The sequence below is a fragment of the Leucoraja erinacea genome, chromosome 28, assembly GCF_028641065.1.
Source record: "Leucoraja erinacea ecotype New England chromosome 28, Leri_hhj_1, whole genome shotgun sequence".
NCBI lineage: Eukaryota > Metazoa > Chordata > Chondrichthyes > Rajiformes > Rajidae > Leucoraja > Leucoraja erinaceus.
Genome location: NC_073404.1, coordinates 13,365,685 through 13,379,093, shown reverse-complemented (window position 1 = coordinate 13,379,093; position 13,409 = coordinate 13,365,685). Strand labels below are relative to the sequence as shown.

Here is a 13,409-nt window from a genome sequence, read left to right as displayed (position 1 = left end):
CGGGGGGGGGGATGGGGGGGTTGAGAATTTCATTGTGGAGGCAGGATGGAGGAGGTGGGGAGTCAGTGACCCTACCCCTCCCTCGGTTGCCTTCTCTCAGTCCGTGCAGGGCAAGCGGAGGCAGCGTGGCACTGTGGCTTTGGCAGAGAGAGATTACACTATATTGCTGTAAGCAGCACATGTGCACAGAGGCAGGAGAGTGATTAAATTTAGTGAGTCGTCGATAATGGCAAATATCTTTTAATATAACCGTCCATTAGATTTACTTTGCATGATTAATGTATGCCCTGGGAACGGGCGTCCCCAGCTGGAAGCTCTGACTTTGGCAGCCGTGGAGGGTTGCGGCGAAGACCAACGACTCGGATGTCTCACCGATAAACCGCGGGCTGCTGCGGCGGAGAGCAGCCGATCACCGCGCGTGTGTGTGCGAGCGAGTGAGCTGGCCATCGCTGCCCTCACCCCTCACTCGTCATCTCGAGTTCAGCCGGGGGGCCACCTGTGGGCAGAGCTGCCATCAGTCCTTGTGCCATCCATAAATCCACCCAGCCACTGCGTCGTCATCTCCGCCTCTCCCCGTCCCACACCCCTCCCCTCACTCCCATTCCACCCCTCCCCTCCCCTTCCCCTTCCTCAGCCACCCTTCCCATCCCTAGCCCTCCCTCCCGCCTCTTCGTCACACCCTCGGTGAGATTTCATCAAGCTTTGGGGATTTGTCCATCTTAATGTGCGTCAATATCTCCAACGCTTTGTTTTTCCTGATAAACACACGTGCATCAGGATAGAGGAAGTACATCAGCGTACACTTCCACTAACTCTCCACCCTCCCCATCTTTCTCCATGGTGAAGACTGACACCAAGAAAAAAAGCACACAAACACGCACACTTCCTTTTGCTCTCCTAACCGCATTCATAAACATTTCCCGTTTCCTTTGCAAACCTCAAAGGTCTCACTTGATAATAATTCCCTCCGCCTGACACATGCTTCCTTATTTTTCCAGGTCAAACTCTCAATTCCCTTTATTAACTCCAATGTTCCACCACTTAAAGCCCTGTCCCACAGTATGAGTTCATTTCAAGAGCTCTCCCGAGTTTGCTCTGATTCGAACTCGGAGATTTACGGTAATGGCCACTCGTCGCTACTCGGGGCTCTCGTGGACATTTTTCATCATGTTGAAAAACCTTCACGAGTCTTCCCGTGCTTACCTGCCATTAGCGAGACTTCCCGAGTACCTGCCGTTAGCGCTTAGAGAAGTCCCCGAGCTCCAACGTGCCCGCTACGTTCATTCTCCGTGCTTACCGTGAGTTTGATTTTTTTTTAAACTCGGGAGAGCTCTTGGAATGAACTCGCACGTGGGACAGGGCTATTACCATCTTTGCCTCTTCCCCTTTCACCTATAGATGTTGATTCTCCATCCAGTAGCTGCTCCTAATCCACCATAGGCAGTCCTCTCTTGCACTATTGAAGTCAGCCCCGCCACAATTTAAGAGTTTAACTCACGGTCCAACTAATCCGTTTCCATGGCCACCTTAAAGCTGCCTGAACTGTCATCACTGTTCGCCCCGATATTCCCACCACTTGCCTATCCCTATTCCCCAGGCCAATGTTGAGTGCAGCTCCCAGCCACAGTGGGTCTCTCCACACAGTGCTGTGAAAACCTCTCCTGGATGCGTTTATCAAATCCTGCCCCATCTGCCCCATGCACTAAGGCAATCCCAGTCAATATGGGGAGGTTACAGTCACCAACTACCACAAGTGTCCACACCTTCGACAGCTCTTTGTCCCCATACCTTCATCAGTCATAAGAGCAAAATTAGGCCATTTGACCCAAAGTCTACTCAACCATTCAATCATGGCTGATCTATCTGATCTTTCCCTCTCAACCTCATTCTCCTGCCTTCTACCCATAACCCCTGACACCTGTACTAATCAAGTATCTGTCAATCTCCACCTTAAAAAATACCCAATCACGGCATCCACAGCCGTCTGTGGCAATGAAATCCACAAATTCACCTCCCTCTGACTAAAGAAACTCCTCCCCATCTCCTTTCCAATGACACATTTCTTTAAATTCTTAGGCCATGACCTCTAGTCCTAGATTCTCCCACCAGTGGAAAATCCTCCCCACATTCACTCTATCCAGGCCCTTCACTCCTCGGTAAGTTTCAATGAGGTACCCCCTCATCCTTCTAAATACCAGTGAGTACAGGCCCAGTGTCGTCAAACGCTCATCATATGCTAACCTAATCATTCCTGGGATCATTCTCGTAAACCTCCTCTGGACCCTCTCCAGTGCCAGCACATCCTTTCTTAGATATGGTGCCCAAAACTGCCCACAATACGTTGTTCTTCTAAATCCTGCTGACTACCTGAATGAAGTTCCACAGTTCAATCCCATCAAAGTGGTCACCCCTTCCTTGCACCTAGGTCCTACCCATGCAGCCTCATTTGTTGATCTCTCTAGGATGTGGTGGTAACACTCTCCCCAATCAGCAATGCATCACCTCCTCCTTATCCCCCGAGCCTCTATCAATGCCTGACAACCCTACACCCAGGAGCATAGACCAGCCATGTTTCCGTGACTGCGATCTTATCATTGTCCCCAACACCTTACCCGCCCTCAGCTTGTCCCTCGTACCTGCGATGGTCCCCGAGTCTAAGCCAGCCAGGCCTCCCTCGGACCCCCACGAGACCGGCCTGTCCATGTCCCACACATGCTTCCCCTCACCCCTCCAACTCCGCTGGGCTACACTTTCCCCCCACCCCCTCCCCAAACCCCTTCCCCCAGCACCTTCATCAAACGGACAACAGTGGTTCACCCCCCCACCATCTCTGGGGCAGAAAATGCTGGCCTGACCAGTAACACTCAGCTTACAAGGAGATGCAGAGACTAGGCTGCGGTGAATCTTACCACAGACAGGTGGCCGTTCTTTGCTTTTGAAATGATCAGCTCCGACCCCCATGTGCAATCGATGATTCCCTCCTTGCCTTGTTTGATGGTGAACTTAATGCTGTAAACGGATAAATGGGTCCAGTCACCTGGGGGGGGGGGGGGGGGGGGATCTGCCTGACAATCTCCCCCCCCCCCCTGTCTACCTCCCCACTTCCACTCTCCACCTCACATATCCCTTATCAGTCCCCCCCCTCCCACCCACCTCCCTAACGTCGATCTCTCCCCCGAATCACCCACCCACTCTCCCAGCCCCTCTACCCCCCCCATACTTCACCATACCTATGCCCACCTTTCTCGACCTCCCCCCCTCCCCCATCACCACGTTCCCTTCCTGCCCCATCCCCTCCACATTCCCTTCCCCCATCCCATCTCTCCTCCCCCATCTTTTTGCCCACTCCCCCTTCCCTTGCACCACTCTCCACCACCAACCCCCCACCCATCCCCGCACCTCCCGTCCTCTCCCACATTCCAACCCCCCCCCCCCCCCGTCCCCCCCCATCCCCCCTTCCAATCTTCCAAAACCACCTTCCCCAGTGAGTGAGTGAGTGAGTGGGGGAGGGGGTGGTGGGGATCAGCCCAGTCTTACCTCCCCTGGTTGATGTTGACGCTGTCCACCTTGTCCGACGCAATGGCCAGTTTTGTCAGTGTCTCGATCACGTGGTCACTGCGCAACACCAGGTCGCCCTGCGTGCGAGAGTTGACATTTACTCCAGAGACACAGGACGGAAACAGCCCCTTCACCCACGCCGACTCTCCCACTCCCTACATGTTGAGGGCAATTTGCCGAGGGCCAATTAACCTACAAACCCGCGCATCTTTGGGATGTGGGTGGAAACTGGAGCACCCATGCGATCACGGGGCGAAGGAGCAAACTCCACACTGATAGCACCCGAGGTCAGGATCGAACCCGGGCCTCTGATGCTGTGAAGCAGCAGTTCTACAAGCTGCGTGCTGTACTGCAGTTTTATAGGCTAAATCATGCAAAAACGCACAGAAAAATATAGAATCAACCCTACAATAAATCACCCACAGACTATACCACAGGGCGTATGAGAGAACTACAGATGCTGGTCGACACCAAAGTGCTGGAGTAACTCATAAGGTCATAAGTGATAGGAGTATTTTGACCCATCAAGTTTACTCCGCCATTCAATCATGGCTGATCTATCCCTCCTAACCCCACTCTCCTGCCTTCTCCGCATAGTAGTCAGGCAGCATCTCTGGAGAAAGGGATTAGGTGACACTTCAGGTCGAGCGAGACCCATTGGTGCTGAAGTAAGGTTGTGGTTAGTGTAGTGTTGTACTGCGTTCAATGGATTCTGCTTGTTGGGAAGTATCTGGTCCTGAACCTGGTGCTCACAGTTCTTGGGCAACCTTCTTCCCAATGGCAACAGAGAGCTGAGAGCATGGCTGGAGCAACACAGCTGACCCACACCACGCGGGACTCAGCCCCGCTGCACAGGGGCCGATGGAAGCGAACAAGAATTCCCAGAGGAGGATCGGGCACATTCTTGGGAAGCAAAAATGCTGTACTTCACCCGACAATGTCCGCGCCAAACATGAAGCCAGCTTGTCCCTTCATATCCATGTGTCTATCAAAGAGCCTCTTCAACGCCACTATCATATCTACCTATGACGCCATCGCACAGTGCAGCGGTAGAGTTGCTACCTTACAGCGCCAGAGACCCGGCATCGATCCTGACCACGGGTGCTGTCAGTACGGAGTTTGCACGTTCCCCTCATGACCTGCGTGGGTTTTCTCCAAGATCTCCAGTTTCCTCCCACACTCCAGAGACATAGAGTTTTGTAGGTTAATTGGCTTCAGTAAAATTGTAAATGATCCCTCGTGTGCATAGGATATTGTTAATATGCGGGGATCGCTGGTTGGCACGGACTCGGTGAACCAGAGGGCAAAACTAAACCAGCCGTGACAGCACGTTCCAGGCACCCTCCACCCTCTCTGCAGAGAGCTTGCCCCGTCGTCACCTTTATCTGAGTCATTGTAAAGGTATGCCCTCTAGTCATTGACATTTCCACCCTGTGCAATGGGTTTTGACTGTCTATCCCTCTCATAACTGTACATGCTTCTCTGTCGTTCGAGAGAAAACAAGGCCATTTTTTGCTGGACAAAAATGCTGGAGAAACTCAGCGGGTGCAGCAGCATCTATGGAGCGAAGGAAATAGGCAACGTTTCGGCTCAAAACCCTTCTTCAGACTGATGTGGGGAGGAGGGGGTAGGAGGAAGAAAGGAAGAGGTGGAGCCAGAGGGCTGAGGGAGAATTGAGAAGGGGAGGAGACAGTTGGGACTACCTGAAATTAGGGAAGTCAATGTTCATACCGCTGGGGTGCAAACTGCCCAAGTGAAATATGAGGTGCTGCTCCTCCAATTTACAGTAGTCCTCACTCTGGCCATGGAGGAGGCCCAGGACAGAAAGGTCGGATTTAGAATAGGAGGGGGAATTGAAGTGCTGAGCCATCGGGAGATCAGGTTGGTTATTGTGAACCGAGCGGAGGTGTTCGGCGAAGCGATCGCCAAGCCTACGCTTGGTCTCACCGATGTAGAGCAGCTGACATCTGGAGCAGCGGGTGCAATAGATGAGGTTTCTGCTTGTACCCAATGCCATGTAAAGGTCTCCAACCCTGGTCTCTAACTTATCGCACACACCACAGTGTCTGCCAGCACTGCCCCCCCCCCCCCCCAAATTCTCGAGAGTTGATAGGAACTTGGGAAGAATAAAATGGTGTTAGTGTAAGTGGGTTGGTACGGACCGTGTTAGTTACTATTTGATGGGCTCGGCGCCTCAGAGGCAGCGGTGGAAATGTAACCGTGGGGTCCCTGAAATCCCTACCTTCTGCCGGTTGTCTTCACAGGGCACATGCAAGACGAAGAGACCGTCACTCAGGGAGCTGACCGAGATTCCTGCAGGAAAACGGAGATTCCAGATTAAATCCACAGGGAGAACCACAGCTGTAATCCCAGAGGTCAGGGGACTGCCCCGCATTACCCCCCCACACCCCCACCACTCCACCTCTAGTTGAGGCAGGGGTCACTGGGGCTGCTCATAGTGCGGGCGGAAGTGGGCAGGACCACAAGCTGGGTGGGGGGCAGGTGACTCAGAAAACAAAACACACTAAGAAATGTACCCCTGATGAAGGAAAGGTTTCACCCGTCCCTTCACCTCCCAGTGGGGAATCCACATGCCCCAAAGTCCAGCCATGGGTGGAGGCGAATGGGCAGGAAGGAGTAAGGGGACGGAGGTGACCGATGGACAGGATACTCCAAACCTGCGGGCTCCTCCAGGCAGAGGAGATGGAGAAGTCTCTCTGCGGGAGAGTTGAATGAGGACCCAGTGAATCTCCCTCCACACACTCCCAGCGTCAGACACAACATGAAGCTCCTTCTGCACCGTCCCGAGTTTGGGACAGTTGTGTGCGTCCAGTGCTGAGCCACGTCAAGGCAGCAGCTCTGCCCAGAGTCTCTGCTGGTCACTGCGCCGAGCACAGGGTGGTTGGTCTCCATATAGACCTGCGGCCGGCCCGCACACAGTTATGATCGCACCTGCTCACATACTGCCTCATAAAGCTATACATGTACAGAGCACAGAAACAGGCCCTTTGGCCCACTACATCCTACCTGACCAAGTGACCACATGCATTAGAAGCAGATCTACTCTCTCTCTCACAAATACACACACCACTTCTGGAGCTCGCTCATTTAAACCATGTACACACACTGGGCATATAGAGAAGCTGCAGTTCTGCCCGTCCTCTCCCTCTCACTCCACCTCTCCCCTCCACCCCTGCCCTCCCATCCCATCCACTCGTCCTCTGTCCTCCTCCTGTCCTCCCCCCCCCCCCCCTCCCCACCCCCCCCCCCCCCCATCCCTCCCCCCCCCCCCCCCCCCCCCCACTCACCTCTGAGGTTGGTGTAGTCGATGGTCTGTTTGACTTTGGCCTCCTCCACCAGGAAGGCACTGGAGGGGGTGATGAGGAGCTGCCGTGGCCGGGCCCGGTAGCCGTTCCGGTCGTATTTGGTCACCGCCACCGCGTACTGCAAGGCAAGGAGAAGACTCAGTGCCATTCGGCCCCTCCGTCCCATGCCCGCTGCTGCCCCTTCCCCCACCCACGCTCTACATGTGGGATCTGGACGATGGTGTGGGCGCAGAGATCAGTGACGGCTCAGAGCGGACGTTCCCTCCCGTAGGGGCGGCAAGAGGACGTTGTGCAGGGGCCGTGTATGCGCTGGGTCCATGTACGCGCTGGGCCCGTGTACGCGCTGGGTCCGTGTACGCGCTGGGTCCGTGTACGCGCTGGGTCCGTGTACGCGTGTACACGTGTGTCTGACTCCTACCTTGATACTGTCGCTCTCAATTATCTGCAGCACCTTGGAGTTGATCTCGTTCGTCACTGCAAGAGATGGAAGCATCAGCCGAGCTACTCCAGCACTGTCCGACCCCTCCATATCCCCACCTTCCTCACTACGACCCCTGCCCCTCCCATCCATCCCCCCACCCCCCGCCCCCACCGTTGTCCCACTCCTCCATATACTCACCCTCTTCACTGCCACCCCTCCCTCTCATCCAATAAACCCATCCGCTGCATGTCTACACATCCCCTTCCATCCATATATTCACCACTGCTAGCCCTCTCCATCCATATACCCACCCTCTTCAAAACCACCCCTGACGTCACCCTGCACAATGATCCGCCCCTAACCCTGCCCCATCCTCCCCCCCCCCCCCCTCCCCCCCCCCCCGGCCACTCACTGATGCGGGAGTTGACAAAGAGTTTGGGCACACTCTGCGGGTAGTTGTCCTTCTTGTCTTTGAACAGCGTGCTGGCCACCACCTTCTGCTCCAGCTGGGGGGGAGAGGCAGACACATCCTGGTCAACCAGACACAGACACAGACAGACACAGACACCACTATTCGTAACACTCTGCGGGTCGGAGTGAAGTGGGAGTGGACAGAGTGAGGGGGAGAGGACGGAGAGATGGCGGGAGGGGTCGGAAGGATGGGGGGTGGAGACGGAGAGATGGGCTGGATTTGAAGAAGGGTCCAGGCCCAAAGCATCGTCTGTCCATTCCTTCCACAGATACTGCCTGACCTGCTGAGTTCCTCCAGCACTTTGGTCAAGATTCCAATATCTGCATCTCCGTGCCTCTTAGTTGTGCCATCTATCCTAGATCCACCTTCAACACCAGAATCCGAACATCTCCAAAATCCTGAACCCAGGAGTCAGCACCCTGCTCTGCGACTGGATCCACTACAATCAGTGAGGATAGTTGACCAAACCTGCAAGGATGTGTGCTCTGCCCCTTACTGTATACTCAATGTACACTCACAACTGTGGCCACATTCTGCTCTAACTCCATGTACAGGTTTGCTGATGACACCACCAATGTTAGCTAGAATTCAAACAATTAAATCGCCAAAGTACAGGAAGGAGAGAGGACATAGTGTCAAGGCAACTTCCTCTCCCTCAGCAGGTCGAAGGAGAAATGACCCACTTAGTCCCACTTAGGAAACCTGAACGGAAACCTCTGGAGACTTTGCGCCCCACCCAAGGTTTCTGTACGGTTCCCGGAGGTTTTTTGTCAGTCTCCCTACCTGCAACCTCCGGCAACCACCTGCAACCTCCGGGAACCGCACGGAAACCTTGGGTGGGGCGCAAAGTCTCCAGAGGTTTCCGTTCAGGTATATCGACTTACATAGGTTTACACGCTCCAGTCAGCATCGATGGTGCTGAAGTGGAGATGGCTGAGAGCTTCAATCACATCCCTGGGCATAAATATCACTAATAATCTGTCCTGGTCCGACCACATTGAAGCCACGACCAAAGCAGCCGGCCAATGTCGTCAGAATGATATTTGGCAAGTCTCCAATGAATCTCACCAACATCTACACGTGCCCCATAGGAAGCATCATCTTGCCATGCTTGCCAGCTTAGTTTCCCAACTTGCAATAGCAGAGAGTTGTGGATGTAGCCTAGTCCATCACGCAAACCATCCTCCCCCCCCCCCCCCTCTCCCCAAACTCCCATCTAAAGAGCACGCTGCCTCGGGAAAGCGGCCAACAGTAGCAAGGGACTTCTCACACCCCGGCTATTACCATTTCTCCCATCTCCTGTTGGGCAGAAAATACAAAAGCTTGAAAGCACATACCACCAGATTTAGGAATAGCTGTTCCTGCTGTTTTAGGAACCTGTGGTCATCAGACTGCTCCCACAAGCGAAGGATGTAATCCCGATCTTCCAATCTGCCGCATTGTAATTTTAAAAAATCTGCGCATTCTCTGCAGCTGTAACACTATATTCGGCTCTTTTGTACTATCTTACGTACTTGGCTGGGTAGAATTTGCCTGGAGAGCACGCAGAACAAAGTGTTTCACCGGTAGACAAAAGAGCTGCAGAAACTCAGTGGGTGCAGCAGCATCTATGGAGTGAAGGAAATAGGCAACGTTTCGGGCCAAAACCCTTCTTCAGATTGATATAGGGTGGCGGGGGGGATAAGGGGGGGAAGAAAGGAGAAAGGAAGAGGAGGAGCCCGAGGGCTAAGGGGAGCTGAGAAGGGGAGGAGACAGCAAGGGCTACCGGGAATTGGAGGTCAATGTTTATGCCGCTAGGGTGCAAACTGCCCAAGCAGAATACGAGGTGCTGCTCCTCCAATTTCCAGTGGTGCTCACTCTGGCCATGGAGGAGGCCCAGGACAGAAAGGTCGGATTCGAAATGGGAGGGGAAGTTGAAGTGTTGAGCCACCGGGAGATCAGGTTGGTTAATGCGGACCGAGCGGAGGTGTTCGGCGAAACGATCGCCAAGCCTACGCTTGGTCTCACCGATGTAGAGCAGCCGACATCTAGAGCAGCGGATGCAATAGATGAGGTTGGAGGAGATGCAGGTAAACCTCTGACACACCTGGAACGACTGCTTGGGTCCTTGAATGGAGTCGAGGGGGGGAGGTAAAGGGACAAGTGTAGCATCTCTTGCAAGGGAAAGTGCCCGGGGAGGGGGTGGTGTTTCACCGTATCTCAGTACACCAAACCAGCAGCTTACCACTTCCCTGTTCGCCCTCACTCTGCCAGGCACAAGCTTCCCCTCTCCACTCAACTCCCTCGCCCTCCTCCCTCCCTCCCTCCTCCCGGCACTCACCTGCTGCTTCCACTCGGCGGAGATCCTCCTGCAGTAGATTTGCACCATGTTGCGCATGTGCAGCTCCCTCAGCAGTTCGGACGCCTGCGACAGAGCACAACATCCCGTTCACACACAGCTGCATTTGCAAAGCACCCGTCTCATCCTCAGCCCCCGCCCAACAACCTTCAGCCATTAGGATGGGGGGGGGGGGGGCTTCGAGAGACAGAGAACTGCTCACAGACTGAGTTCTGCTCCTCTCTTGGTCTGCAGACCCAGCTCACCCTAACGCACCTACCAACTCGACAGACTGAAGGGCTCAGGAAACAGATCCACAGCTATTTAGTGCAATTGGATTGAGTTTACTTGGATAAAGGTTGCAGTCCACTCTGGCCATGGGCATAGATAAACCTGTACAGAGGAGCCAGAAGCTACTTGCTTAGTTTTGTTTCGAGATACAGCGCAGAAACAGGCCCTTCGGCCCAACAAGTCCATGCTGACCAGCGATCCCGCGCACCTGCACTATCCTATGCACATGGCTGACAATTTACAGTTTTAACTGAAACCAATTACCCTATAAACCTGTACGTCTTTGGAGTGTGGGAGGAAACCAGAGATCCCGGAGAAAACCAAAGCAGGTCATGGGGAGAAGGCACAAACTCTGTGTAGATAAGCACCTGTAGTCAGGATCGAACCCGGGTCTCTGGCGCTGTAATGCAGCATCTCTACCGCTGCGCCACTGTGCTGCCCCATTGGGGCATTGAGTCAGGTGCAGGATGTCATGCTGCAATGTTATAAAACATTGCTTTGGCCAGCATTGTGGGCAACTCTGCCTGCCCTATCACAGGAAGGATGTGGAAGGCTTTGGAGAGGGTGCGGGAGAGATTTATCTGAAGGCCCTCTGGATTCGAGGATTTTAGCCAGAAGAAGAGGTTGGACAAACTTGGGTTGCTATCTCTGGAATGCCGGAGGCTGAGGGGAGACCTGATAGAAGTATATAACATTATGAGAGGCATAGATAGGTGTAGATAGTTAGATGTTTTTCCCTAGGGTGGAAATATCAAAGAGAGGGGCAAAGTTTAACGAGGATGTGCGGGGCAAATGTTTTAAACTACAGCGAGTGCTGGGAGTCTGGAACGCGCTGCCTGGGGTGTTGGTGGAAACAGATACAATAAGGGTATTTATAGTGTGGCTTTTTGACAGGCACATGGTTATGCTGGCAATGGGAGGAGATGGTTCGAAGGGCCTGTCCCAGTGCTGTGCTGTTCTATGTTCTATGAGTGGCCTCCTCCAGTCCTGGGCAGGTTACTGGACAACATGTGCTGGAAGCAGAGATAGTGACCTCCACGTACCTCAGAGAGTGCAGGCGGAGGCACCGGCCATGACTTGTCCAGGACATTCTTTGGCAAATTGCGTTTCAACTTCATCAGGAAGGCGCACCTGACATAGTCCACAAAATACTCGTTGTCCGGACAACGAGGCCTTTGTCGGTGGATGAAGCCTTTGATGAACCTGCAGAGAGACAGAGAGAGAGAGAGAGAGGAGAGAGGAGAAAGGAGGGTGAGAGAGAGAAATGGTGGGAAAGAGAGTGAGGAGGAATGGGAAGAGAGAGAGAGAGAGAGACAGAGAGAGAGAAAGAGCATAGCGGGAAAGAAAGAAACATGGTAAGAGGGATGAGGGCACGAGAGAGAGGGGGAGAGGGAGAGGGAGAGAGAAAGAGGGGGGAGGGGGGGAAAGTAGGCAGGAGAGAGAGTGGAAGAGAGGAGAGGAGAGAGGAGGAAATGAGGCCAAAAGAGATTTTAAAAAAAAGAGAGGGTGAAAGAGAGAGTTGGCACAGGAGCGAGGGAGGGAAAGGTCGAGAGGGAAAGGGGAAGAAGGAGAGATAGAGATGGGGGCACAAGACAGAACAAAGAAAAAAGGTGAGAATGAGGGGGAGAGAGAGGGGAAAGGGCAAGAGATAGGGAAAGGAGAGAGAGAAAGCGGAGAGCGTGAAGACAAGAGGGGGTGAAGAGAGCATGGGGAGAGGAATAAAAAGAGAGGGAGAGAGAGAGAACGGGACAAAGTACATTGTCTCATGAAACTAGCGGCGGATGGTTGTACAGTCAGGGACGAGGCTGCAGGATTCTAAGGCCATGCACCCCTCTCCTGTCCCACCACGGTTCCCATGTTGACACCCTCCCTGCCAAGTGCGTAGTGAGCTTGATCCCGTGCCACTCCACCTCGCCCCATCTCGAGGCCGTTGCACATGGTCCTCCAGTAGAATGGTTGTGGCTCCCCCTGGGGTCAGGCTACTGCTAACCACACCCTGAGCTGAGGGCTGCCGCTGGTGACATCAGTGGTGAGGGTAGCACCAACAGCACTGAAACTGGTTGTCGGACCCTGAGCTTGGTGCCGCTGTGTCCATTCCACAAGTTTCCTCCACTTGCATCTCCCACATCAACAATGAACAAAAAATATATATAATAAATGATAACACAAAGTGCTGGAAGAAGCTAGGGAGTCAGACAGCATCTGTGGAGGGAATGGACTGGTGACCTTTCTTCGGACTGGAGAATATTCCCGATCCAATATGCCTCCGGTCAAAGCGTTGCCCCCAATTAATCTGCAAACCTTTGAGAAGTGGGAGGAAACTGGAGCACCTGGAGGACACCCCGCACGGTCACAGGGAGAACGTGCGAACTCCACACAGACAGCCCCCGAGGCCAGGATTGAACCTAGTTCTCTGGTGCTGTGAGCCAGCGGCTCTCCCTCTGTGCTGGTGGTTAGACCATTGTTGGAGAGGTCCATTCAAGGCACTTCTATGGTGCGAAGGCTACACTGCCCCGCGGTTGTCAGTGTCGGTTCTGGAACGTTCCGTGCGCGGAGGCCCGGGACACAAGCCGCACGGCAGCTTACCTGCGGATTTTTTCAGCGGCGTTCTTCCTGCGAGTTGCCACCTGCCGCCCCATCTCTCCCCTCCACCACGACTGGATAGTGATTGCTGCAGGAACGGGCACAGGGTCAGGTTGGCAGCCCAGACCCCTCACACTGCCCAGGCCGTCGGCACATCCGATATCGTGCCCACTCCTCTCACACCCTCGCCCTCCCCACACACGCGATACCACAACAGGCAACACGGATCAGCAGCCACTCCACCCCCGAGGCTGCTCCACCCGTCAATGCGATTGTCACGAACAGAGAGGTGGAGGAACAAAGTGCGGACCATGCGGCGTTTGTGGAGGGAAATTATCCGAAGAAGGGGCTGCACAGAGTTGCAGCGGGTAGAGACCTGGATTTAATCTTGACCTCAGATGCTGTCTCTGTGGAGTTTGCATGTTCCCTATGTGACCGTGT

At 54.0% G+C, this 13,409-nt stretch overlaps 1 protein-coding gene across 1 annotated transcript in view; it reads right to left on the bottom strand.

Moving 5' to 3' along the window:
* Positions 1-224: 224 nt before the first annotated feature.
* LOC129710629 (unconventional myosin-Ic-like) overlaps positions 225-13,409 on the bottom strand; it is a 53,748-nt gene continuing 40,563 nt past the window's right edge. The window contains 10 exon segments of the mRNA XM_055657769.1: positions 225-496; positions 2,910-3,009; positions 3,538-3,635; positions 5,801-5,871; positions 6,867-7,002; positions 7,303-7,358; positions 7,718-7,811; positions 10,098-10,181; positions 11,429-11,588; positions 12,972-13,056. Coding sequence (XP_055513744.1) covers positions 470-496; positions 2,910-3,009; positions 3,538-3,635; positions 5,801-5,871; positions 6,867-7,002; positions 7,303-7,358; positions 7,718-7,811; positions 10,098-10,181; positions 11,429-11,588; positions 12,972-13,056 — 911 coding nt within the window. The 3' untranslated portion in view covers positions 225-469.